Here is a 27,792-nt window from a genome sequence, read left to right as displayed (position 1 = left end):
TAAAACTAAAAGGCGTATTAGCACCGAACTGTTACTGTATTAGCATTGGACCTTCCGTTACTCCAAATATTTTTAATAGCTTTTGTCTTGAATAGTTCTTTTGCTTTAATTGTTAAATTATTGAGTAAAATGATGTCAAAATTAAGAAATGAATCTCAATCAGTAACTACCAATTTACTTTAAACAGCCTCTTATAAAGTGTTCTTTCTTAACAAATGGTTTAGTTTGAAAAAAATTGTGTTCTAATTTGATATAATTCGGAATTCCAAACCACCAGATTTAATTCTCTCCTAGATATCCGTAGCATACTTGTAGTGATAAATTTGCTATAAGTCAAACCATAGTAGACTCAAAATTTTATTCATCAATAGATATGTTTCTTAGCTTAATATGAAAATTGCATAGTAAAAGCTAACTTCTTTTGTCATCATTGCACTGCACGAGAATAATTGTATAGTGTCTCATCTTATTGAAATCCAAATAACAACAAAAAACAGCAGGAGAGAAATACTTGGATGTTGTTTCATCTTATTCAAAACATTCATCAGCTACACTTCCTAAAGTCCTAAAGCACCAAGATTACTCCTTCACTTCAACTATCTAATCTACTTTCTCACCAAGTGCTTTAGATTTCTTCAATGATTTCAGCTCAGCAATCAACTGAATCAAGTTGTTGTAAGAGTCTCCACCCTCCTCTATACTCCTCTTGGCAGCATCACCAAGTTTTTTTGCTTTAATCCTCATTTGTTTGCTCTCTTCACCACTTCCCATCAAAATCTTGACAGCATTTACTATCTCTTCCCTTTTCACAACTGCCGCTACACTAACACTATTCCATGACTTGTTTTCTTTTGCTCCGACCGGGACTCCTATTTTCAAAACATCAACAAGCAACTTCTCATTGTAAAATTGTTCAGCAAACATTGGCCATGTGATCATTGGCAAACCAACACTCAAGCTTTCAAGAATCGAGTTCCAACCACAATGAGTCACTATACCTCCTGTTGCAGGGTGGCCTAATATGACAAGCTGCGGTGCCCAATTCCAAATCACATAGCCCTTTTGGTTTTCCTTCATCCTTTGCTCGAAATCTTGAAGAAACCCGTCTCTATCTTCATCTCCATCTTTTTTCCTCACAACCCAGATGAAATTATGACCTGAATTTTCTAGTCCATGAGCAATTTCTACAAGCTGAGCATGAGCTAGCATAGCAAGACTTCCAAAACTTACATAAAGTACAGACTCATTTTGCTTTGAGTTAAGCCAATTTAACAACTCTGTATATTCTTTTCCAAGCTCCTCAATCTGTCCCCTATTAGCCTTTTTTTCATCATCCTTGTTAGCCCAAGCCGAAACTGGTCCTACACTCCATGATTTGATCCCCATTGTAGTTTGACTTAGTTTCTCATAATCACTTTCAAGTTCATGAAAACTATTGTATAGTGTCCCATAGCTTATTTCCTCAGATTTAAACATTGGTTCAAAATAGGCTGTGGCGGGATTCTTCTCCCTTAACCAATCAGGAATCTGCAGGGGTGTCATCTCAATGGTATGAGGCAAACCTGGAATTGTAAATTTGTGTGTATCAGAAACTAAACCATCGTGAGGTCTATACTTCATGATAAAATGATAGGCACAGTTGGAGAAGTAGCTTGAGCTGTAAAAGTGAATCCTTGGAATGTTTAGTTTTGCAGCTGCTTCTGCTGTCCAAGCATACATCATATCTGTTACTATGCAATCTGGTTTAAGATCTCGAAACAGTACCTCGATTGGATCTTGGAGCAGCGATATTCCATGGCTGATTCTACCAAGAATTTCTGAGGAAGTTCCATCTTTGAGATTTTCAACACCATGAGGGAGACCAACTTGAGCTGAAGGGAAGTGAATAAGATGAGTTTTGATGGAGTATCCTGAATTGAAGTCACTGTCTATGGTTTTCTGGAAGGTTGAAGCATTTGCATGTGTGGTGATGATAGTAACATTAACACCATGTTTGGCAAATAGTCTTGCAGTGTCAATCATTGGAATCATATGGCCAGGAGATGGAAATGGAAGAAAAACGACATGAAGTTGGTTATGGGATTGTTGAGAGTCCATTGTTTCTTTTGGAATCTATGAGGTGTGGATGTGTGGTTCTCTATTCCTTGGAGAGTTGATATTTATGGGTAGTAGTAGATTGTTTTTGAAGCATATGTCTCACTGGAAAAGGACATAAAGAAAAGGCAAAAGTGGTACTATTTAAAACAGACACATAAAGTTTTTGGATTAAAATATGAGCAGACGTATGTTCCCATAGTAGTGCACGACATGTTTTTGGTTGAGGTTGGAATTGTATAAAGGAAATGAGGCGTGGTGGCAATGTTCCAAACTTCCACATCTATCATGTTTGCATCGTGTCTAAATTACACAAAAAGTGACCTAACTTCTTTGGCTCCAACCATCAAATTTCCTATTAGAATAATGTCTTGGATGTAGTTTCCATGAATAGCTATTTTTCATGTGGGTAGGTATTAAGTCCTCCATACTTTTATGCACTTCTTTAATCACATTACATTGAGGACTTACATGTTAGAATTACCTTAATAAGATTAAAAAACTATAATTATACTTTAAGGTGGAAGCGAAACAAACATACAGGCATGAATACATACAACTTTATGATCTATGACGTGTTAGTCTAAGAGATATTATTAAGGACTATAGGAATATCTAGAGGGTTTCAAGGAGAAAGCTTTCTATGTAGTGATAACTAATCCTGAAACACAAAAGATTTCTATGTAGTGATAACTAATCCTGAAACACAAAAGTTGTTTTCATTAAATATAACATCTTTGAATATAAGGTGAAGAATAAGACACTTGAACTATGCATAAACATAGAGCCGGAGTGAAGGTTATGCAGTCTATTTCAGTCTGTTTTAGCAGGGATGTTGTGAAAGACGCAACTACAAATTCCAATCAGGCTTGGCAGATTTGGTTTAAAATTTGGTTGCTGCAGCATCTTCATACGGATTGCATAATTGGATGACCTTCAAAGATGGGTAGTGAAGTTGATTAAATCAGTAACATGCGATACACTAATCTTGTTTTGGTCTGAAGTAGATGGTCAGGGGCTATGATTTGTTATAGCAAGACATAATGAATTTGGGGAAGGATATGTTAATTGTGTAGCAAAGGGGCAGTAATGAGCGAGGAATAGGTTTCTCATAGTTTCTTTGACTGTACGGTATTTGCAGTATCATTTATAGGCAGAGGTAGTTTGGTATTTGCAGTATCATTTATAGGCAGAGGTAGTTTGGCGTTGGAGTCTTAGTCACAATTCACAACCAGTTTGCAACTCTGTTGTGGCTCGGGCGTTTTTGCCTCATGGGGTTGTGGTATCTCGAGCATTCGGATTGGATGAGGGAAGTATTAGTGTGAATAGTATGGTAAAGTCATATGAAACCAATGTTCCAGTCGATCTCGAGTTCGTGCCACTACGGCTACGATGTATTGTTCGCTTTGGGTGTGACAACCTCACAACTTTGTCCTTTAAAAAAGGCACCCCTCATTGGACGAAGAAGTGTGGATGTTATGTATAACTATCTCTAGATTCTCAAACAATGTGGGATTATTTAGGTTAAGCCTAGAACAATTACCCCGGCCGAGGCTAAAGGGCTCGGTGCAAATTTTGAGTTCCGACATACAGTGTCAATGTTTCATTATGGAACTAGAAATCTTTAGTTAAATTCGTTATGGAACTAGAAATGCTTTCTTTTAATCAAGCATGCGTAAAAAATCTCTGCAATACAAATTGTTTTGCATTTGTTTTTGCATTGCTAGGTTTTCTTATTCAGTGGTAACCACATGTTGTTCAACGAAATGCCCCAATGGAGTCAGGTTTATTTGATTCTTGTTACAATATTGCAGTACAGACAACAAAATTTAATTCAACATTGCTTAGTAAAACAAGGAAAAGCTAACTTCTTTTATCACCATTGCAGTGCACAGGATTGATTAGATGTTGTTTCTCACCAATTGCTTTAGATTTTTTCAATGATTTCAGCTCATCAATCAACTGAACTAAGTTGTTGTAAGAGTCTCCACCTTTCTCTATAGTCCTCTTGGCAGCATCACCAAGCTTTTTTGCTCTAATCCTCATTTCTTTGCTCTCTTGGCTACTTCCCATCAAAATCTCAACAGCCTTTGCAATATCTTCCCTTCTCACCACTGCATCTTCACCAATGCTAAGCCAAAACTTGTTCACTTTTGATCCAACAGAAACTCCAATTTCCAAAACATCAACAAGCAACTTCTCATTGTAAAATTGCTCACCAAACATAGGCCATGTGATCATTGGCAAACCAACACTCAAACTTTCAAGAATTGAGTTCCAACCACAGTGAGTCACTATCCCTCCTGTTGCAGGGTGATCCAATATCAAAAGCTGTGGTGCCCAGTTCCATATGATATATCCCTTGTTGCTTTCTTTCATCCTTTCCTCAAAACTTTGTAAGAAACCATCTACATCCTCATCTTTATCCTTTTCTCTAACAACCCAAATGAAATTATGACTTGAATTTTCAAGTCCATAAGCTATTTCCACAATCTGTTCATGAGAAAGCCTAGTAAGGCTTCCAAAACTTACATACAAAACAGACTCATTTGGCTTAGAACTAAGCCAATTTAACAATTCCCCCTCTTTTCCAATGTCTCCTCTATTGGATTTATTTTCATCATCTTTGTTAATCCATGTTGAAACTGGCCCCACACTCCAAGATTTGATTCCTATTGTAGTTTTATTAAGTTTCTCATAATCACTTTCAAGTTCATGAAAACTATTGTATAGTGTTCCATAGCTTCTTTTCTCCGATTCAAATATTGGACCAAATATTGCACCGAAAGAGCCTGTTGCTGAGTTCTTAGTCCTAATCCAATCAGCTAGCGTCAAAGGTGTCATCTCAATGGTATGAGGCAAACAAGGAATAGTAAATTTTTGTGTATCAGAAACTAAATCATCATGAGGTCTATACTTTCTGATAAAATGAGATGCACAGTTGGAGAAATAGCTTGAGCTGTAATAGTAAAGCCTTGGAATGTTTAGTTTTGCAGCTGCTTCCACAGTCCAAGGAAGCATCATATCAGTGACTATGCAATCGGGTTGAAGATCTTGAAACAGAAGCTCAATTGGATCTTGGAGCATCGATAATCCACGACTGATTTTACCAAACATTTCAAAGGAAGTGGCATCTTTGATATTTTCAACACCATGAGGGAGACCAACTTGAGCTGAAGGGAAGTGAATGAGGTGAGTTTTGATGGAGTATCCTGAATTGAAGTCACTGTCTATGGATCTTTGGAAGGTTGAAGCATTGGCATGTGTGGTGATAATGGTAACGTTAACACCATGTTTGGCAAATAGTCTTGCAGTGTCTATCATTGGAATCATATGTCCAGGGGTTGGATATGGAAGAAAAATAACATGAAGTTGGTTATGGGATCTTTGAGACTCCATTCTTTTAGAATCACCGGAAATAGACATGAAGAAAACGTAAAAGCTGTACTATTTAAAACAGACATAAAATTTTATTTTAAAAACATACTATTTTGTTAAAATATGAGTAGCATTATGTTCCCATAGTTGTGTGCTTGACATGTTTTTGGTTGACGTTGGAATTGCATCGGTTGTTAATACATGAGATCTGTTGGCAATGTTCCTAACTTACACATGTATCGGTGCTTGCAACATGTCGTTCAGTTATACTTTCCTAATTTCCACATGTATTGGTGCTTGTTTATGTCATTCATTTTCATTTATTTTTAAATGGTCTTCTTTTAAAAATGTAAGACAAGACAATATTCCACATGTATTGGCGGCAAACCCCAGTTATTTTATTATTAGTGAAAGTAGGCAACCGTGGAGCCTATATTCCTACAATTTTTTTTCAATATCATTCTAAATTTGTCTATTGAGAATTGTTAAGAGTTTTTGAGTTATTCTAACCGAATAACACTGACTGTAATAGGTTATAGACATCAAAATAAATTAGGAAAAATTATTTTTGAAGTTAGCATAATTGGGTACGCATATACAGTAATTGGTTATCACCGTTAGTTATTTTTTGTATTATTAGCTGTAATCGGTTACAGATTTTGTGTAACCGGTTCGAGTTTTTGTTTTTTCTCTTAATTGACTTGTTGTTTTGTATTCCAATCACTTGTATTTATATCAGTTGTATTTATACTTTAGAGATATGATTGTTATTGTTAATGAAATGAAATAGAAAATTTGTACCCTCAATTATCTCTCTCTAGTTCTCCTTTATCTTTTTTCTCTCTATCACTCTCCACATTCAAACCCTCCATTGTTTTCAAAAGAGTGATTCTAAGTTTTAACATTTGGCATTCGGTCAAAAAAATTATAACATTTGGCATCAATAGCTTAATTCGATCCACCTAACATCTAGAGTGCAACAAGAATTATGTCTCCAATGATAGAGTCCTACAAACCTACCCCTCCGTGATGCGAAGAATTACGACAAATGGTGCAAGCAACAAGGTGTTGTTTGGTTACCAAGATGTTTTTGAAGTAATCAAAAATGGGGTGAGTCCCTTAGTCGAAAGTGTAATAGATGCACAGCGAGCAACACATAAGTAAGAGAAGACAAAAGATTACAAAGCGTTGTTTTTTATCCATCAATGTGTGGATGGCGACAACTTTGAGAAAATTGGTGATTGTGAATCGTCAAAGCAAGCGTGGGAGATCTTGAAAAAGGAAAATGTACGGGCTGACAATGTGAAGGTGGGGAGGTTACAAACTCACAGACGTCAACTCGAATTAATTCAAATGGAGGAAAAGAAGACAATCAACAATTACATGACAAGAATTACTTGATTGATGAACCAAATTAAGTCATGTGGAGAAACTGTTACTGAGCAGAATGTTGTATCGAAATTATTGTGTTCTTTGATGGCAAGATTTGACAACATTGTGGTGGCGATTAAGGAATCGAAATATCTTGTAACTATGAGCAAAAAGGAGATTCAAAGCTCTCTTAAGGCTCATGAGCAAAGGGTGGAAGAAAGAAATAAGAAGTCGAAAGAAAAATGCTTCATGAATAGTAAAGGAAATTTTCAGAATTTTGGTGGAAGAGAGTCTTAAAATTCAAAAAATTTGACTTGTCAAAAGAGTGAGAGCAGCTGCAACAAGAATGGTGATCAAAACAACATTAGAGGTTAAAAGGGAAAGTTTGACAAGAGCCTGATGCAATGCTACTATTGTCAAAAGTTTGGTAATTATGCAAGAGATTGTAATGTGAATAAGAAAGAACCTCAAGCAGATGTAGCCAAGGTCACAAGACAAGAGTTTGATGATGATAACACACTCTGTCATGATCACGAAAGTTGAATGCAGCAATAAGCTGCGGGATAGCAACAACAACATTTTCGAGAACGCTACCGAAATGTGTTTTAACTGGTTACGTAAAGACAACCGTCAGTTACACGCAGAAGAAAATGTTATGGTGACTGGGAGAGAAAAAGTTCAATGCAACAAAGAATGGTATTTGGATTTTGTTTTTCAACGTATATGATGGTGAGGAAGGATTGGTTTGTCAAAATCAATCAAGGCATGAAGAATAAAGTGAAATTCACATATGACACCACTTTAGCGACCGATGGTACCGGTGATGTTTTGATCATGAGGGGAATGGTGGGTATTCCTTGATCAAAGATGTATTGTAAATTTCTAGAATCAAATGTAACCTTTTAAGTATTGGCCAATAAGACTCTGCGCGTTATGGATGCAAACACGGTTTTGATTCTTAAAGCTTCTATGACTGCCAATAGAACTTTCAAGGTTGAGCTGAAGGTTATGGAGCATAGGTGTCTTGCTATAGCGGCTAGTCGAGAAGAATGGATATGACACTACCGTCTTGGGCATCTCAATTTTAGAGATCTCAAGGCATTGCAAAAGAACAAAATAGTATTCAGATTGCCAATCATCAACATACCAGCTGCAATTTATGAAAAGTGTGTGTAAGCGAAGCAACACAAGGGTAAATTCAGCAATGATGCAGGTTAAAGAACCAAGCATCTCCTTGAGGTGGTGTATTCCGATGCGTGAGGGCCTATGTAAGTTGATTCGGTTGGTGGCAATAAATATTTTGTCACATTATCGACGATTATAGTAAAAATTTATGGATGTATCTAATCAAGAGAAAGGATGGGGTATTTGAAGTGTTTAAGAAGTTAAAGTCCATGGTTGAGCAGCAAAGCGGTCACAAACTCAGTTCTCAAAACAGATAGGGGAGGTTAATATGTCTCAAATGACTTTGGAAAGTATTATAATTAATAAGGGATGGTACGTGAGGTAGTACCACCTTATACATCGCATCAAAACAGTGTTGCCGAAAGAAAGAATCAGTCAATTATGAACATGGTGAGAAGCATGTGGGAAGGGAAGAACTTGTCGAAAGAGTTATGGGGGAGAAGTTGTATCCACAACTTCCTATTTGTTGAATAGGTGTCCAACAAAGAATTTTGAGAAGATAACACTAGAAGAGGCATGGTTTGGGTTCAAACCAAATCTGAACCATTTAAGAGTTTTCGATTCCATAGCATATCGACATATTCTAGGATAACTTAGAAAGAAGCTGGACGATAAGGGTGAATTGATGACTCTTCTTGGGTATCATTCCATATGAGGTTACAAATTATATGATGCTGCAGACAGGAGGATTATGATCAACCGAGACATTGTGATTGATGAGTTGAAGTAATTACAATTTTGCAAATTTGTGATTGAGACGTTGGTTACCAGCAGTCTGTAACTAGTTACCATAAAGCTGTAACCGGTTACACCTTCGAAATTTCATATTTTGCAGAATTGGGAAGTGCGGAAACGACACATGTCGAAGCCCGAAAGGAAGAGAACATTAGAAGATCAACAAGGAAAAGAGGTTTGCCCAAAAGACTGCAAGATTGTGAGATGTTCTGAGGCAACGAAGTCAATGATGATGGTGATTTCGTCCATTTTGCACTTATGGTCGAAACCGAACCCGTTAAGACGGATGAGACCTTGAGTGATCCAAAATGAATTTGTGCTATAAAGGAAGAGTTGGAATCGATTGAGAAAAATAATACTCGAAAGCTAGTTGATCCACCGGCAGGAAAGAAACTGATTGGTGTAAGATGAGTTTATAAAGTAAAAGCAAATCCCAATAATAAAAAATCAAATATAAGACTCGATTAATTATTAAAAGAAAATTGCAAAAAGAAAAAACATAGATTTTGAAGAGATAGTTGCACCGATTGCTATAATTAAAATCATAAGGTTAATAGTTGGTATAACGAATAAAAATCATGTCAATAGAATTTACATCCGCTCAATAAGTAACAAAGGTGATGATTTTTTTAAAACTTTCTTTACTAAATCTTCAACTACATCAGCACGATAACGTTAAAGAGTAGAATACTTCTTAATATCCATTCATAACAAACATCAGTTTGATTCATATAATTAATTTTGTGTAATCAATAAAAAAGTTGGATTGATATTGTTGTACTATGTAGTTATTACTAAAAAAGCATATAATAACGCCCTAATTTTAGAGGGAAAATAATGAAATAGTCATTAAAACTTGGTTTATGAGAGAAAAAATTATACTACTAATGAAAATATTAAATTTTTTCTTTTTCAATGAAAAAATAGTGATGCTGAAAATGACTTAACAATAATCATAATACTATTATTAATCTATAATAAGCTTTAGAAATTACAACAAGTCGGGTCGGTGCGGATTTCACACTATTCAAACTCGTACCTCAATTACCACCCGAACCCAAAAAATATTCACCCACACGCCACACCCGTTGGGTTTGGATTTTTTCACCCAAACTCGCCGTAAAATACATAAAATACATTTTTCTTACAATTTTTCTACAACTTTCCACAAAATATATATAAATAAATAAATATACGAATTTTCACCCGTTAACTCAGATTCAGATGCGAATGGACTCCGTGGATTTGGGTCTGATTGTCATGCCTCAGATTCAGGTGCGAATGGACTCCGTGAATTTGGGTCTGATTGTTATGCCTAATTAATATTTTCTAATCAAATCAGTGAACTAAAACAAATATATAGTGAACTAGTCAGTACACCCGGGCCATGCACGGATTTATTTAAATAATTGATAATAAATAAATTGCATTTGAAACATAAAAATAATAAAAAAATATTAATAATTTATCAATATATATTAGAATACAATTAATATTATATTGGGCTTTAGTCACATTATATTCACTATGGGCTTGTATGGCTAAATGGGCTTATACTACATTAGGTCCTATATATAAACATATGTAATCTATCCGATTTAATGATTCTATATACAGATTTCAATACATCTTTGCCGCCAATGTGCATTCATCATCTTCCCCAAGATGAACACATCACTCTGTAATATGGTATCAGAGCTTATGATTTTAACATTGCATGAAAATTGAGTTTTATAGAAATTAAGAAAGTTTTGGATATGTTGTCTTGTTTCAGATTTAGCATGCATAAGGAAAGTCCAAGTATACCTAGAGTGCTCATCCTCACTGGATTCAGGCCATGGCTGATGAAATTCAAGCTTTAACATCAAACAAAACTTGGATCATCACCACTCTGCCCCCAGGTAAGAAAACAATAGGTTGTAAGTGGGTTTTCAGAACCAAATATAATTCTGATGGCTCTTTAGAAAGGCACAAGGCAAGACTTGTTGCTCAAGGCTTCAAACAAATTGAAGGTATCGATTTTTTTCACACTTTTTCCCCTGTAGCCAAATTAACAACTGTAAGAATTATCCTTGCTCTTGCTGCCTCATTAAATCTTAGCTTATTTCAAATGGATGTACACAATGCTTTTTTACATGGTGACTTGGATGAGGAAGTATACATGAACTTGCCCCAAGGAATGACTACTTCTTCACCAAACCAAGTTTGTAAACTTCTGAAATCACTCTATGGATTAAAACAATCCAGCAGGTAGTGGTTTGAGAAGTTGTCTAAAGTTCTTCTCACCAATAACTACAAACAATGTGCTTGTGACCATTCATTATTCTTTTATAATTCTGCAGAATCCTTTACCTTTATTCTAATTTATGTAGATGATCTCTTGATTGCAGGAAATGACATTCAAATCATCAACAAAACAAAACAAATTCTGCATCAACACTTTCACTTGAAGGACCTTGGACCATTGAAGTATTTTTTGGGCATAGAAGTTGCAAGGAACACCACAAGCATCAATATCAACCAACGAAAATACACCCCCGATTTGCTATCTTCAGCTGGTCTTCTTGCTTGTAAACCGGCTAAAACGCCCATGGCTCGAGACACAAGACTCTCAGCAACTAAAGGCATCACAATGACTGACCCAACCAAATTCAGAAGGCTCGTGGGCCAACTCATATATCTTCTCAACACGCGTCCAGATATCGCTTATGCTGTCCAGCAACTAAGCCAACATATGCAAACACCTACTGACATTCACTACGAGGCTGCCCTGCGTGTTCTTCGATATCGTAAAAATACACCTGCACAGGGCATTTTCTTTTCAAGCAAACAACACCTACAAATCAAGGCTTTCTCAGACTCGGACTGGGCAACCTGCCCCGACACTAGACGATCCATCACAGGGTATTGCATCTACTTAGGACAATCTCTAGTCTCATGGAAATCAAAGAAACAACCAACGGTTTCACGAAGTTCCACAGAAGCTGAATATCGATCCATGGCAACAACGGTATGTGAAATTCAGTGGATCACGAACCTTCTACAGGAGCTCAAGATACCTCTTCATACACCTGCCAACTTGTACTGCGACAATGCTTCCTCCAGACACATTGCAAGTAATTCATCCTTCCATGAACGTACAAAAGATATAGACCTCGACTGTCATTTAGTAAGGGAAAAGCTACAAGAACGCCTATTTCATCTCCTGCCGGTTACTTCACTGCAACAACTTGCAGATGTTTTCACAAAACCTTTGGACACAACGCCTTTCCTTGATAATCTCTCTAAGCTAGGTCTGCATTCTATTTACTCCTAGCTTATGGGGGGCTATTAGAATACAATTAATATTATATTAGGCTTTAGTCACATTATATTCACTATGGGCTTGTATGGCTAAATGGGCTTATACTACATTAGGTCCAATATATAAACATATGTAATCTATCCGATTCAATGATTCTATATACAGATTTCAATACATCTTTGCCGCCAATGTGCATTCATCATCTTCCCCAAGATGAACACATCACTCTGTAATAATATAAATAATAGGATAATTTTCTTGATAAAAGCTTATACGAAAAAGTGATTAAAAGATAAAAACAAAAGTATCATTAGAACACATAAGAAAAATGAAAAAAAAGTAAATAGAATAGTAACTATATAACATAAAATGAAAATTTATATATGGTAAATAATACAATGGGTCCTCTAACACATATATTTTTAACGGGAGAAAAAAAATTAAATGGTAAAATAATAAAATTTGTAGAGCTTAATAAAATAAATTTCAATAAAATGAAATTCGAGCATACTTAGGTAGGTTATGTGTTGAAAATTATAGCATTTAGATGAAAGATAAAATTTATGAGCATATCTCAAAGTAAAATAAAAGGGTTTAAATCATTTAAATTGTTTTAGAATAGGATTTTACTTAAAACGGTTTTTACTTGCGCTTTAACATGAAATGCTGACCTAAAAACGTGAAATCTATAAAATTTAGATTTTAAATCGAGATTTTAACAACCTTATTTTGTCTGCTGAGTGTTTTGTGGTAAAAGTTTTGGATCAGTCTCATGATGAATTATCATACTCAAAGTTTGAGTAAATATTCACGATGAGCAGTGCATTGTTGATGCTCTAGTTTTAATAAATCACATGCTCTTTCTTTGCTCTTTGTATAACTCATAGATTTAAATGGTGATAGTACAATTAATTTTTACACAGTCATAATAAAATTAATTATATTTTATTTAATATAAATGTCTAATAAAATAAGTTAATGGAATTGTGATTAGTAGAGACAACGAAAAAACCTAATATATGGAAAAAAAATTAATTATTATTATGGTTAAATAAAATATTGTTTAGAATTTTATATATTAATATTATTATCTATCAAATATTGTTATCAGAGTTAGATATTATTTACTATTCTCTATATTAATATTATTATTTATTAAATATGATGGAAAACTTGAAACCATAATTGACCTTCAAAATGAAAGAAGAAATACTATAGGAGTTATTTTATTTTTTTTTAAAATTAAATTAAATAATTGATAATGTGATGTGCGTAATGGACTTGTGGTTATTCTATTTAGTTAAGTAATTGGAACTATAGAGGATGGCATTTTACGGTTGATAATGGTTATTAAAATTAGGAAATGTGTGAGCTTTTTGATTTTTTTGTTAATTAATTAAGTAATTGAAAATTTTATTTAACTAAGTAGCTATAAACGTGTGATGTGGAGCTGTTTTATTTAATTAAGTTTTACAGTTTAATTTTATTATATTAATTATGAATATTGTTTATTATAGTTTTTGGCGGAAAAGTTTGATAGAAAAACTTTTAAGATTATAATTTATTGCTAGCCGTCTACCCGTGCGATATATAGGAAAATTTATTGAATTATTATTAATAAACACATACTTAAAATTTTATTTAATTTATTTAAGTATTTCATATAGAATGTTTTTATTATAAAAATGTCAAACAATTTAATGTTTTGTATAGTATGAAATTTTTTTAATATGATTGTAAAAAAATTGAAAAGTGTAAAATTGTAAACAAAAACCATGTACACGTCTAATTTTTATTAATCGACTTGAGTTATATATGTAAGTATTAGAATTCAAAAATAAAATAAATAAAAAATAGACAAATGTAATAAACAAAAAAGGGAAAAATAATAAATAAATGAACAAAAATATTAGTAAGACATGGAAATAAATTATAGAAGGATAAAAAAACTAAATTCTGTAACAAATTAATAAAAATTGAGTTATTTAATTAAAAATATTTTAACTTCATAACAAATACTTATATTTTGTTTAACAGCAAATAATACTAGTGGAAAAAATAATAAGATAAAAAACTAAATAAATTTTATTTTAGAAGCCAAAAATATTTTCATTAAGATGAGTATGACTAAGTAAGTGGTGGTGGTGATTTGTAAATAGATTAAAATAAAATAAAATGAGATTGTGACAGTGACGGTGATAGTGACAATGGTTGGAAGAGAGAAATAGAGAGAATGAGTAAAATGAAACAGTTGTATATAAATGTTTTTTATATATTGATTGTGTTTTAAATTTAAAAAATTTAAAATAATTGTTATATTTGACTACTAAATACAAAGTTTATAAAAAATAATTACAAACATCGATAAAATCAGAGTTACACCACATATTATAAGATTGAAAAATTGAATAGTAAAAGTAAATTTAAAAAATAATATTTGGTTGATTTGGTTTATATCATTGAATTATAAAATTTGAACTAAATAAATCAATGAAAAATAGGATGTGGTTTGCTAACGTTTTTTCTTCCTCGCTTGTTGACGGCAAACTTGAAATTTATTTTGAATTAAAATGTAAATATTATTTAATACATACATAATTCTGTCACATTCACAATAATGACATTAAATAATCTATATTATTCCCTATCATTTTTTTTATGCAGTCACGGAAACAAAATATAAACAAAGAATATTTGTAAAAAGAAATTTCAATCTTTCCTATTTGATTTGAAGTAGCTTAAGAGTCTTTGCATATTCATTGGATAATCTGATTTAAAATTCTGAAGTCAACTTAGTACATCTTGCAACCATGTGTTCACTCAGATTAAAATATAAATAAAAGAAATAAACTGTAAATATTGCATAATACATAAATTTTGGCGGAAAATTTTGACGGAAGAAGTTGTAGGATTATTATTATTATTTTATTATTATTATTATTATTATTATTATTATTATTGTTTATTAATTTATTAATTATGGGAGATTTGGGTCTGATTGTCATGCCTCAGATTCAGGTGAGAATGAACTCCGTGAATTTGGGTCTGATTGTTATGCCTAACTAGTAGGATACCCGTGCGGGTTGTTATGCCTAACTAGTAGGATACCCGTGCTACCGCACGGGTCTGGTCGAGGTTTCACATTACATGTATCCAAATATCACTTGTAAAGTTCTGTTATATAAATCAATCATATATATTTAACCAAAATGCAAATAAATTTTAGTCAATGTTAATCTCAAAAACATAATAGTTAACCATGAAAGAGCTAATAATACATCAAATTTTTTTTTAGCTCTTTAAGTATAAACAATAAACATATGGATTCATATTACACGTATGAATGACTAAATTATTAAATATGATATAATTTTAATTAAGAAATTAAACATAGTTAGAGAATAAAATTTATTAAACATATTTGAGATATTAGCTTATTTTTTTCAAACCTAAAATGTATGCAATTTCCCGTCAAATATTAAAAGTTTCTACGTTTAATGTATACTTAAAATATTTAAAAATTAAACAAATAATAAAAATATGAATATGTTAATAGAGTAATTAGATCTTGAATATGTACAATTAACAAAAAAAATAGAAATAACCTATGTATGGTAAATAATATATATTTATTCTCATATATTTAAAATAATCACATTAGTCTCCATTGGGTAGTGTAATAAATATAAAATCTCAAATTTAAAATGCTTTGTAACTTATTCCCGTTTATAAAAACAATCATAGTTTATTCAATTTCTAAAATTGACTATATTAATAAATTTTTATCTTTTATCATTATTTGTTATGATTACCATTTATCATTAAATTTTCAGGACTATCCATTAACATATTTTTAACATGATTACAATTATGAAGTTAATTTGAAAAAATTCAGATAAATTTTAGTTATTTCATAAGTTTATAAAAATTACAAAATCTCAATTGATTTTGTTTTATTTTATTAACCTTTTTATAAAAGTCTAAATAATTTCAAAATAAATTTTATCTCAAATAAATATCTAAATAATTAGAAAATAATTTTTATTCTTATATTTTTATAATGAAAAACTAAATATTTAACTTTGGAATAAAAAAAGTTATAAGTTGTAGTAAAAAGTTATAAATATTATCTCTATTTTCTAGATTCACATTACATGTATCAATGACTAAATTATTAAGTATCACACCATGTTTTCAGTTGGATATATAACATTAATATAGTTATAACTTATAAGAATTTATCAACTTTTAAATGTGTTTGGAATATCAAACATAATATTATTTATTTTGCAATTCATAAATATTTACGTAGTTTCAATTATATACTAATTATATGTTACATCTTTTAAGCATTGATCCGTATTTATAATAAATCGTACGATTATTTTTATAAAAAAAAACATCATTATAGAAAGTTTGAATAAAATTTAATTAAAAATTTTAAAATGAAAAAAAATCAAATGGTTTAAGTTTGGCTATAATTTTAAACATGCCCAATAATATACATTAAATTGTGTTTTTATAATGTTTATTTTAGTTTTTGATTAAAATAATTTTAAGATAGATTTAAGTTTAATCAATATTTTAGATACTTTTATTTAAAGAATGAATTAAGATAATAATTTTGTATAAAATATGTCACAAACTATTATTATTATTTTTCAGTTAATTTAAAATAGTATTATCCTATTTAATATGTCTCAATCAAATATTTAGTTATACCACAAAAAATATATATATATATATATATATATATATATGTGTATATATATATATATATATATATATATATATATATATATGTATATATATATATATATATATATATATATATATATATAGGGCATATCATATGAGAAAGACTTTTTTATATGAGAATGTGAGAATGTATATGAACCATTGGTTTTTAAAATAAATGGTGGAGATTATAAGTGAATCTTTTTTTTCTCTCTCTTGCATCTTGAAATAAATGAAGTAAGAGAGAAAAAAAAGATTCACTCATAATCTCCACCATTTATTTTAAAATCCAATGGTTCAGATTCATTCTCACATTCTCATATAAATATGGCATTCTCATATGATATGCCCTATATATATATATATATATATATATATATATATATATATATATATATATATATATATATATATATATATATATATATATATATATATATATATATATATATATATATATATATATATATATATATATATATATAGTAATGAATACAATGATTTATTGTGTTCATTAATTTATTCCATATATGCTATTGAAAGCTTATTATACAATTTTGATTCTTCACGAATAAAATGCGCATACTTTAATACAATAAAAATATGGAACAATTATGAAAGCTTTTATAAACAATATCCCTAAAATCCATTTTAGTAATTATAATTAGTCTGTTTTATAATTATAGGATATAATTATAAAATAAATTTATGTTATAAAGTGATTTTTTTTTTTGAAATCTATACATATTTTTTTTAATTATTATTTGCCACTTTTTGAATTCATCATTTGTTTTTAAATTTATAAATGCATTGAAAATTGAAAGCGGTCACTTGATACATATTTCTTCATACTATTAATAATTATGAAATAATTACACATTATGATTGCAAGGAATTAGTACTCGTGTTATTGTAATTTTGAATTTTATGGATTTTATTTTATTTATTTAAATAAATTCCATAAATAAACTTGAAACATTATAACTCAAGTCCACTACACGGTTATTGTAAACATATGCATGTATCAATATTATTAGAAAAGCCAATAAATTATATTATTTAAATTTCCAATCTGTTCTTATGAATTTGAAAGGCATTTTAATATTTATTATATAAATTAACAATTACATTAATTAAACTATTCAATTGATTTTAATCAATTATATTAAGTGTTTATTTTTAATTGAAGTTTATAAATGATTTTTTTTTTACACACAAGGAAAGGAAAGATAAAAAAAATCATAATTAACTAAATCGTGATTTTTTTAAATAATGATTTTCTTTTGTTAAATAGTAATTATGAGTTAAAAGAGAATAATTCAAAAGGTGTGTGATGTTTAGAGACCCACATAATCTATTTAAATAAATAATAATCATAATGAACATTGAAAGAAAACATTGGTATTAAAGTCATTGAACAATTAAAATGCATAAAACGATTCAGTCTTTTGAAAAAAAAGTAAAATTAAAAGGCATAAAGTGATTTAATTACATGTTTATTAAACTTGAAGCAGATTGAAAAGTTATAAAATGTTTTAATTTCCATTTAGTAATAATAAATTTAATTCAATAAAAAAATTAATAAAGTGATGAACATTTTAGTTCCAAATGAATAAGGCGATGATTGTTGTACACTGTCAGCAAATTCTACTCCAAATGAAATGGAACTCCATCAGTTGTTGCATAATGCAGCTATAGAACCCAAACAAATTCTTTAGAAAAATGAAAGGTCTACAGTAATGGAAGTGCAGGCATTTAGGTTTTCAAAAATAAACTTTATACACCCAAGCCACCCAAATGTTATTATTGTGTTTTTTTCACAATCAAACAGAATAATTGCGTTGAATATAAACATTACTTTGTAGAAAGATGGCCTGGCTGCAAAGGTAACAAAAAAGTTTAAATTAGAATGTAAATCCATTTCTATTCTTCCAGGTTATACCAAGCAAATAGCAGTGTGAAGTATATACTGACAGTGAAGTTTTTCTTTTCATTTAGAGAATTGTACAAATAAAATGAAGCCATATGCTGCAGCAAGTAATAACTTATGTATTATCCACAAACCCCACAGGTCTGTATGAGGGCTTCCAACGGTGCAATTGAAAACGGAACACCAAATCAAAAGGATAAGACTGTGTACGGCATTGGCTAATACTAATATGCATAAGGATTTTCCTTATGCACCATGCATAAGTCTATCTAAGCCATTGGATCATGTTTTTAATCTAGTATTGAGTAATGAGTATTGAGTAATAACAATGGATGTTTAGAATTTGATCTAATGATCCAAGGGTCCATAATAATCTATGCACGGTGCATAGATTTTTATCTATGCACTGCACCCACTGTGTACCTTGATGACAAAATTAAAAGATTATAAAAATTAGATAACATCAGAGATCCATGTAAATGTATTCCATAGATTATTTTTTTTAAAAACAGAAAATGAGGTTTAGATCGATTTGTTCAATCCAATAAAAAAAATTCTGGTTAGAACGCATACAAATAGACCGATAAACAATGAGAACACAGGCAAACAATGAGAGAAAAATACATATCGGTAAATGAAGTTACGGATATGGATACAACTTAAGTTGGAGCAAAAGGACCAAATTGATATGAAGTCTGATTTTTGTCTTTAAGACCAAGCCCACTATCGTTTTCCATCATCTTTTGCTTCTTAAGATTCTAGCTGAAGTCTCCTCCCATGAACAAACCGGTTTTATTCCTCGTAAAGCTAATGTTTGTCACATCATTTCCAAATGCCCTCTTTTTACCGCTAACATTGTAACAACCACGTATCTATTTATTTGAATGCAGTTTTCTCAGATGCTTTTAACTATCTCAAATTTCTGCTCGGCATTCAACAAATCTGCGCAAATTCGAAAATGAAGATGGATAAGAGAGCAAAGGGAGAGGTGTGGAGAAGTATTGACAGAAACTTACGGTGGAAGAGTTGTTGGGATTGGGTTGGATGATTCATTGATTTCAGTGCTTCGGCAGCGGCGGTTTCTTCTTCCATTTACAATCTGCGATTTGGACGCCATGGTTTTTTTCTCCTTGTCTGATTTCTTCATCCTCTTCAAAGTATCAAGCGTCGCAAAAACAATGGTATTGTTAATCACCAACGAACCATCGCCCCTTTTGCTTCCACCACTAACCATTGTCAATCACCGCCAATAATAACTGCTTTACGCGTTAATTACCGTGGTAATAACTCCAATTTGTATTGTCCGTTCAAATCAAAATAGTGATGGAATTGACTAAAATCGTGAATCAGTACTTTGTATATTGAAATTCAAACATGGGTGAGATCTGGAATTTGGGGGAAGAACAAAATGTGAAATTGGGGTAAATTGAGAATAGGGTTTGGAGAAGAAATGAAAGAGAATGAGATAGAGGCGCTTCTATACGAAGAGAAAATTGAAAAAGTATAGAAAATGAAGAGATGATGAAATGGTGTAGGTTTTTTTGTTTTCAAGTATGCCTCTTAAATACCAAATTATAGAAAATGAAGAGATGATGAAATGGTGTAGGTTTTTTTGTTTCAAGTATGCCTCTTAAATACCAAATTATACGTGCATTGAGGATGGTGAACTTTAATTTTCATTTAAAAGTGACTTTTGAATTTGGCACACTTTTTGTTAAAAGTATTAATGAGCAAGGGTCCTGTTCTGGACTGGGCCAAGGTTAGGCCCACTATGATTTTCGGCCCAATAAACCTCAGAGGCCCACGTTCCTCTACGGCCCTCCTACGCACTTAGGATGCCCATCTCAGACATGCTCGGCTGCCCTATATCCCCGGAGCATATGACACCCGACATGCTCGGCACTGACGACCCCGCAAGCACCTTCGTTGCCGAGGACTCTGCTCCGCGCAGGGTTCCTTCACATTCAACCCTCCGAACAACTCGGATTCCACGTGGCTCCGGAAAGACCGCGTCTCCCTGGAACTTCGGAGCGGTTAGCCAGGACAGAGGGCATACACGCACCTCCGATATTTCCGCTCAGGAAACCTGGCAGTCTCCTAGTTGGGCTTGGGGATCCAACCCAATAGCGAGATCATGGCCCAGCGCTGGGGGCTTTATATACCCTCTTTGATTAGAGGGTCAGGTATTCAATTCTTACTCACTCTTAGCTAGTACTTGCGCTCCTTTGCTCGTCAACTTACTTTGGCATTGGAGTACCTTGCAGGTACACCCCCCCTTTCTCCTTCCTAGAAGATCCAGTCCGAGCAGCCTACGACGATTCTTCTGATCAGGTACGATCAGGTAACAATTAGACAATTATATTTTCAATACAAATAATGACAATACAATTAGATAATAATATATAATATATAATAACAATTAAAAAAAAGAAAATCTAAAAAAATAAAAATAAAATCAACCAATCAAAAAGTGACACAATAGATAGCATTTAATGTCAAATGAATATGGTGACTTTATTTTTCAGAAGGACAAATTTACCTATAGAATTTGAACGGTTTTAGTTATTTAATCAGAGGGCTTAAAGTGTAATTATCAGGTACTTTACTTTTTATATATTATAATAGATAATAGATTAATATTTTCTAATCAAATCACTAAACTAAAACAAATATATAGTGAATTAGATTTAGAAATCAGCATTCATATTACTCCAATCATTTCAAAAATACTGTATATTTAACTTTTCGCGATTTTAAAAAAATTAAATCTAATTATAATTTTAGTCCTTTTATTTTATTTTTCTATTTTTGATTTTTCTATTTTAAAAATTACTAGTTTAGTCCCTTTTTTAAATTCTATGTGTAATTTCCGTTCTCCTATTTTAATTTGTTTTTGAAAATTAGTCCTTATTTTTGTCTATTTTCAACAAAAAAAAAACTCAAAAGAGTAATCAAAATCATGGTTTTAAACATGAGAGACAAAAAAAAAGGATAATAGACATTTACTCCCTGCCATATAAGCAAGATTCGGGTTATCCCCTATTAATTTTTTCTTTTGAATTATCCCCTGTATTTTTAGGGTACCCCTAAGAGTGTAAAAAACAGTGAAAAACCAGGGAGTAAATAAAAAAAAAGATTACAGGAGGTCCTAAAGGGTAAATCATAGAACTTTTCATATTTCAAGGGAGTAATTCAAAATAAATAAATAATAGGGGTAACCCGAATCTCGCCTATATGACAGGGGTAAATGTCTATTATCCCAAAAAAAACATTAAACAAAGCACCAAAAATTGCAATTAAGCCAAAAAATTAATAAATTACGTTAATTTAATAATAAGTTTAAAGATAGTGCACTGACAGTATAAGCTAACTTTACACATACAACCAATTAAAATTCTTACACTTGTCATGTCATATTTTAATTAGATACATGGTTGTGATTGGTTGATAGTGTAAAAATACTTTCATTGTCATTGCATATCTCTTTTTCTCTTTAATAATTGAATTAATTTTATTTACTAAAATATTTTTGTTAATTATTAGTTTTTTTTTGACAGAAAATAAATGATATTCATTCATTCAAATCGATAGAGTACATCGTTGCAATACAAATTCAAAATCGCCAAAAACAAAAAGGATGAATCTGCGAACAAATCCACAACATCCATGTTAATAGCATAAAACGGCAAATTGCATATGCCTACAAATATTAATGTATTGACTGTATTGAGATGTCCGAAATATTCATGCTTCCGGATCTGTAGCATTGACGGCACCAAAGTCATTGATTGAATCTACACTAGATCGAAACTAATCTTTCAACCTGAAACAAATGAACACCGCACAAAAACGGAAAAACAAAATACTCGCACAAAGACGAGAAATCAAAATACACCACAGAAATATGGGAAATCAAAACAAAAGATGATCCACGAAATCACAAAAAAGACAAAAAAAAAAGTGTGAAAATCACTTATTTAAGTAATAGATAAACAAAAACGATTTAGAGGGGTGATTTTATATCAAAATTGATCCTAAATCATCCCTCTTTGAGAGAGAGAGAGGAAGAAAAAAGAAAACAAGTGACGGCTAGGATAAAAGAGGAGGAGGGAGTATATGTCAATTCATTCCTACATAAAAAGTACTTATTAATTATAGTTAGTTGAATAGTTAAGTAAAATGAAAATTTATAAATACAAATTTAATAATATGAAAAATTAATAATCTAAAAAATATTATTATTAAAATAAAATAATATTATTAAATAGAATATAAATATAAATAAAACACTTTAATAAGATAAAATTAGTAATCGATTGGTTTTCCTACCGTATCAGAAGTAGTAATTAGCATTATGCCAATAAGAAAGGTGATTTAATTAAGGTAAATATTTTAAAAACTTAGTAACGAACATGAACAAAAATAGAAATTAAATATATTTAATTATTCCCTCAAACATAGAAACTCGCAAAGACTGATCCTTGTAACGGGAAAGAGACTCCTCTCCTCTATCCACGCATCAGAATCCGCTTCGCTTTTCACTTTCCCTCTCACCGGTCTTTCCGGTTACCAGTCTCCACTGTCTTTTAATATTCTACCACCATCATCGCTGAGTCACACACCACCGAGTCACAGACTCGCTCTTTACTTCTCCACGCCAAACACAGAGAACAGACAAAAATATTCTTAACCTTGTTCTTGTTCATTCTCGAAACATGCATTCCCATTTTGCCCCTCGCGTTTTTCTCTATTTCCCAATCTCTGCCACCGAAACGAAACCCTTAATCGGAGCTAACCATACCTCAGCTAGATTCTGCTCCCGATGAAATAAAAATAAAAACTCCAATTTTTTTTTCTATTTTACATTTTTTTAATTTGATTTTCATTTTTCAGTAATGAAAAAAAAGTGCACAATGGCTACCATGGAACCTACCGCAGCGAAGCCTGGCTCATTCTGGAACCTTCTGAAACGGTTACTCCTCTCCGGAGTTTTCATCATCGCCATCCGTTTCGCTTACGTCATCTCCATCGCCGGCGAGTCATGCAACGTCGGTAATTTCTGCTTCTTCTCCCTACCAGAGACTCTCACCATCGCTATTACCGGCAACGATCCTTTCTCCGGTGAGTCTACTCCCGGCGGAGTTCGCGCAAACTCATCGATATCAGAGCTTTATTCCAGCAAAGAGTGGCTCGACAGTGTTCATTTCTACTCGTCGGTTTTTCATGACCTAATATCCGGCGGTTACCTCTCAACGGAGTCGAATTCACTCTGCGTTGAAACGCCGACCGGACGCGATGTTTTTGCTCTGAGAGAAATCGGCGTCCGGAATGCTATCGGAGTCTCGAAGAAATCAGTGAAGCCGCTTGTGAAATCGGGAAGCGGCGAACGAATTCCGTTCGGTGAGAATTACTTTGATTTCGTTTTCTCCGGTGAAGGCTCGTTCGCGAGGTCGGCGAAGCCGGCTGTATTCGCAGCGGAGATTGCTCGGACGCTGAAACCGGGAGGATTCGCGGTATTTCATTTCACAAAACCTAAAGATAGTTATAGTTTCAATTCATTCCTTGATTTGTTTCATTGTTTCAAAGTAGTGAAATTGCATGTTTTAGAAGGGTTTGATTCTTCATTGGCTTATATACATGAAACTGTGTTGAAGAATGAGTGTGTTAATGATGATGTTGCTGGTAAATTCGATAGTGATTATTACTCGAATGAAAAGTGTTATGTTCCGGGGTATAAGAAAGATTTGGTTAGGATTGCTGAGCCATTGATTGAAAAGGAACCATTGAAGCCATGGATTACTTTGAAGAGGAATATAATGAATATAAAGTATCTATCTTCAATGGTTGATATTAGTTTCAAGAATAGGTATTTGTATGTTGATGTTGGAGCTAGAAGCTATGGCTCTAGCATAGGATCTTGGTTTAGGAAACAGTATCCGAAACAGAACAAGACGTTTCATGTGTATGCGATTGAAGCTGACAAGACTTTTCACAAGGAGTATGGGTTGAAGAAAGGGCTTACTTTAATTCCTTATGCGGCTTGGGTGAAGAACCAGACGTTAAGTTTCGAGATTCATCGTAATCCTGGGGAGCATGTTGAGGTTAAAGGAAGAGGGATGGGTAGGATTCAGCCTTTGGAGTCAAGAGGGAAGGAGTTTGAGGGGGAGGTGGAGAAGATACAGGGATTCGATTTTGCGAATTGGTTGAAGAACACTGTTACAAAGAATGATTTTGTTGTGATGAAAATGGATGTAGAGGGTACTGAATTTGATCTGATACCAAGGTTGTTTGAAACCGGGGCAATCTGTTTGATAGATGAGATTTTTCTCGAATGCCATTACAATAGATGGCAGAGATGTTGTCCTGGGGAGAGGAGTTCGAAGTATGAGAAAACATATGATCAATGCTTGGATCTCTTCAATTCTCTTAGACAAAGTGGAATTCTTGTTCATCAATGGTGGTAATTTCCTGATAGGTGAAATTCTTCTATACTTGTTCTGTAACATTATTATTTTCATTTTATCCTTTTACAGATTTCTTTTTCAAAGTCCATAGATATCCCTTCGCCTCATTTCTATTTACCCTAGACTATAGAAATTAGAGAAGATTATTGTGTTACAGATTTCTTTCCATGTAAAAGATGGAACTGAAAATCAAAGCATTTCTTTCAATCAACTGTATTATTCTCTGCACAAGTTTCATCTCGTATATACTTTGAATAGATATGGAAATTGATAACTGAATTCTGTCATCTCTTATTTGTTTTTACTATGAAGAGAATTTGATTGTTCTATTTTGTCAGTTTGGTTTTAGTGTACTATGCAGATTAAAACTGTTGGTAGATTTTAAGGTCAAAAGCTCTTGGATGTTTTCACTTGAAAGCATGTGGTAGTTTTCTTTATGTTTCTTGCCATAAATGAGGTAGGGAACAAGATTGAACAGTTTTTTAATTTTGTAAAATTGTTGGTAATTTTTAGATAAGTTCATAAATAGTCTTGATTATACTTGCTTGAAGGGGAAGCAAGCAAGTACCTAAATTACTTCCAAGTAAGGTATAAGGATAGAAAGCTAAACCATAGACATTGCTATCACACCAACCTTTGCTGGTAAACTGTTAATTGGAGTTAAATACTCATTCCATGAATACTCCTAATATGTTAGTTCTTGGGTCTTTGTTGTCTTTGGAAAAATTACTAAGAGGTCATCTTCTAATATTTCCTCTTCTAGCCTTGCTATTATAAAGCGAAAAAAAATCTATGTGGGTTCCATTTCTTATTCACAGGGGGTCAATTTTTAAAGTGATGGGTCCAAATAAATTTCACTCTGATATTTTATTCAAAAGAATGTTATAAAGAAAAAGGATAATCAGCAGCATTTATCCTGTCTTTGAAAGGGAAAGGAAGATATTAGACGTAATCATTAAGTAAGATTAGTGTGAGACTTTACTAGTTTTGTTTAATTGGAATGTATTCCAGTAGTAGTGTTGCCTGTTGTTGAAACGTCATTTTCTCATGAAAGAAGCTAGTAAGCATTGGCGTGATTTCCATGGGACACACTGCGTGGACATCGACTTTGCAAGTTGCAACGCATAAAATTGTTGTTGTTCACATGCTATTTTTGACATCATATAAGTTTAAATTGTAAACATATTTTTAAAAATTGTAAATGCAAGTATTAGTAATATTAGTAATAAGTATAAAAATAAAAGAAATTGAGTGAAACTATATGTTTTGGTGGTGCATTGATGTTGTTATTTGTAGCTTTTTTTTCTTACTTGGGTTTGATTTGGACTGTGTGGGGTTGCCTTGCCACAACGATGGTAGTTAAAGAAAAACTAAAAGCACAACAAAAAGATCATTCTATTATTAATTAGTGACACCAACGACAACAGCCAAAATTCTTAATTATGAAGTGCAACTTAGCTGGAACAATTAAGATTCCACATTGATTGCAAACACATCACATGTTACCAAATGAAAAGGGGAAAACCATGTTCCATAATTGAGGAAAAAGAAGCAGCTTTAGAGATAAATATTTTAGTTTTTTTGTCTTACTAGTAGATCATATCCTGGAAGAGAATGATGGTAATGGAAAAAGTGGTAAAATTAGCAGAGTGCATTATTTACGGGATAGCTTCTCACTATTTTAATGTTGTTGCACATTGGAAGATCTAGATGTAGTAGCATAAATCAATTGTCCATAGCAACCACCACTAAATTTTGTGGTTCAGATTTCAGAATTCTTTATTGCCCGTGTATATTTTTGAGGTTAGGAGTGCATCAAGTGGACTTTCTTGTATAAACCTTCCAATGACAAACCAAACAACAACAGTTTACCAAGGATTACCAATCATATTGATAACTACTGACAGTAGACTAATGTCTTTTCTTCTTATGGTAACAACGAATGAGCATAGATGTATGAAAGTTTCATACTAAAAAAGTCCTTTTTGTTATTCCATATTTTTTTTTTGAATTTCTTTAATTTTAAGTGGTCGAGAAGCATCTTAAAAAAAAAAAAATCTTAAAATGCTCTTTAAAATTCGGAAATGTATTTCTGGACACAACTATTTTACACTAAATACATGTGTAAATGAATCACGCCTTTATTTTTGTTAGAAAAATGGTTTACAGATGTACTTCGTATTAACCCTATGTGCACCTCATGCATTTCTAACCGAGACACACTGACGAGTATATATGAACACCCTGGGAATCGATTGTAGATTCCTGCGATTTTCACAAGTTTATACCGTATCTTTATCTCACCAACGTGTAATATCCTCGTGATATCGAGTCATAATCGTACTCAACCTTCCTATCCGAGCAATCTTCGTCGAGCCACGTACACTGTTTAATTTCTTTGTTTGCGTCTTTCGAGGTCTCGAAAACAACGGTGTGTAATGTTAAGCACAAAGGTTTGCCGGAGCCTATCCGATCTTAGTTCCACCGTCCAAATCTACAATCATCTCAAAAATCCCATAGGTCAACATGGATGATGATCTCCAATTCATATATAAGATTACACTGGCCGCAAAGGCAATTTTGGGAAGAGCGAG

The 27,792-nt window shown here is 32.3% G+C and overlaps 4 protein-coding genes across 4 annotated transcripts; 2 read left to right on the top strand and 2 right to left on the bottom strand.

The window, feature by feature from the left end:
• Nucleotides 1-446: 446 nt before the first annotated feature.
• LOC131611977 (soyasapogenol B glucuronide galactosyltransferase-like) lies at nucleotides 447-2,421 on the bottom strand. The gene has a single exon (XM_058883795.1). The coding sequence runs from the start codon at nucleotides 2,095-2,097 to the stop codon at nucleotides 601-603; it is 1,497 nt and encodes a 498-aa protein (XP_058739778.1). The 5' UTR covers nucleotides 2,098-2,421; the 3' UTR covers nucleotides 447-600.
• A 1,427-nt stretch (nucleotides 2,422-3,848) lies between these two features.
• Nucleotides 3,849-5,600, bottom strand: LOC131611976 (soyasapogenol B glucuronide galactosyltransferase-like). The gene has a single exon (XM_058883794.1). The coding sequence runs from the start codon at nucleotides 5,518-5,520 to the stop codon at nucleotides 3,958-3,960; it is 1,563 nt and encodes a 520-aa protein (XP_058739777.1). The 5' UTR covers nucleotides 5,521-5,600; the 3' UTR covers nucleotides 3,849-3,957.
• A 5,000-nt stretch (nucleotides 5,601-10,600) lies between these two features.
• On the top strand, nucleotides 10,601-12,079 carry LOC131614242 (uncharacterized mitochondrial protein AtMg00810-like). The gene is made up of 2 exons (XM_058885858.1): nucleotides 10,601-10,664; nucleotides 11,154-12,079. The coding sequence occupies exons 1-2, from the start codon at nucleotides 10,601-10,603 to the stop codon at nucleotides 12,077-12,079; spliced, it is 990 nt and encodes a 329-aa protein (XP_058741841.1).
• An 11,124-nt stretch (nucleotides 12,080-23,203) lies between these two features.
• On the top strand, nucleotides 23,204-25,546 carry LOC131609432 (uncharacterized). Its single transcript, XM_058881122.1, has one exon. It carries the CDS (start codon nucleotides 23,630-23,632, stop codon nucleotides 25,196-25,198), a length of 1,569 nt encoding a protein of 522 aa, XP_058737105.1. The 5' UTR covers nucleotides 23,204-23,629; the 3' UTR covers nucleotides 25,199-25,546.
• The last annotated feature ends 2,246 nt before the right edge of the window (nucleotides 25,547-27,792 follow it).

This window comes from Vicia villosa, linkage group LG6 (assembly GCF_029867415.1).
Source record: "Vicia villosa cultivar HV-30 ecotype Madison, WI linkage group LG6, Vvil1.0, whole genome shotgun sequence".
Lineage (NCBI taxonomy): Eukaryota > Viridiplantae > Streptophyta > Magnoliopsida > Fabales > Fabaceae > Vicia > Vicia villosa.
This window is presented reverse-complemented; position numbering and strand designations above follow the sequence as displayed.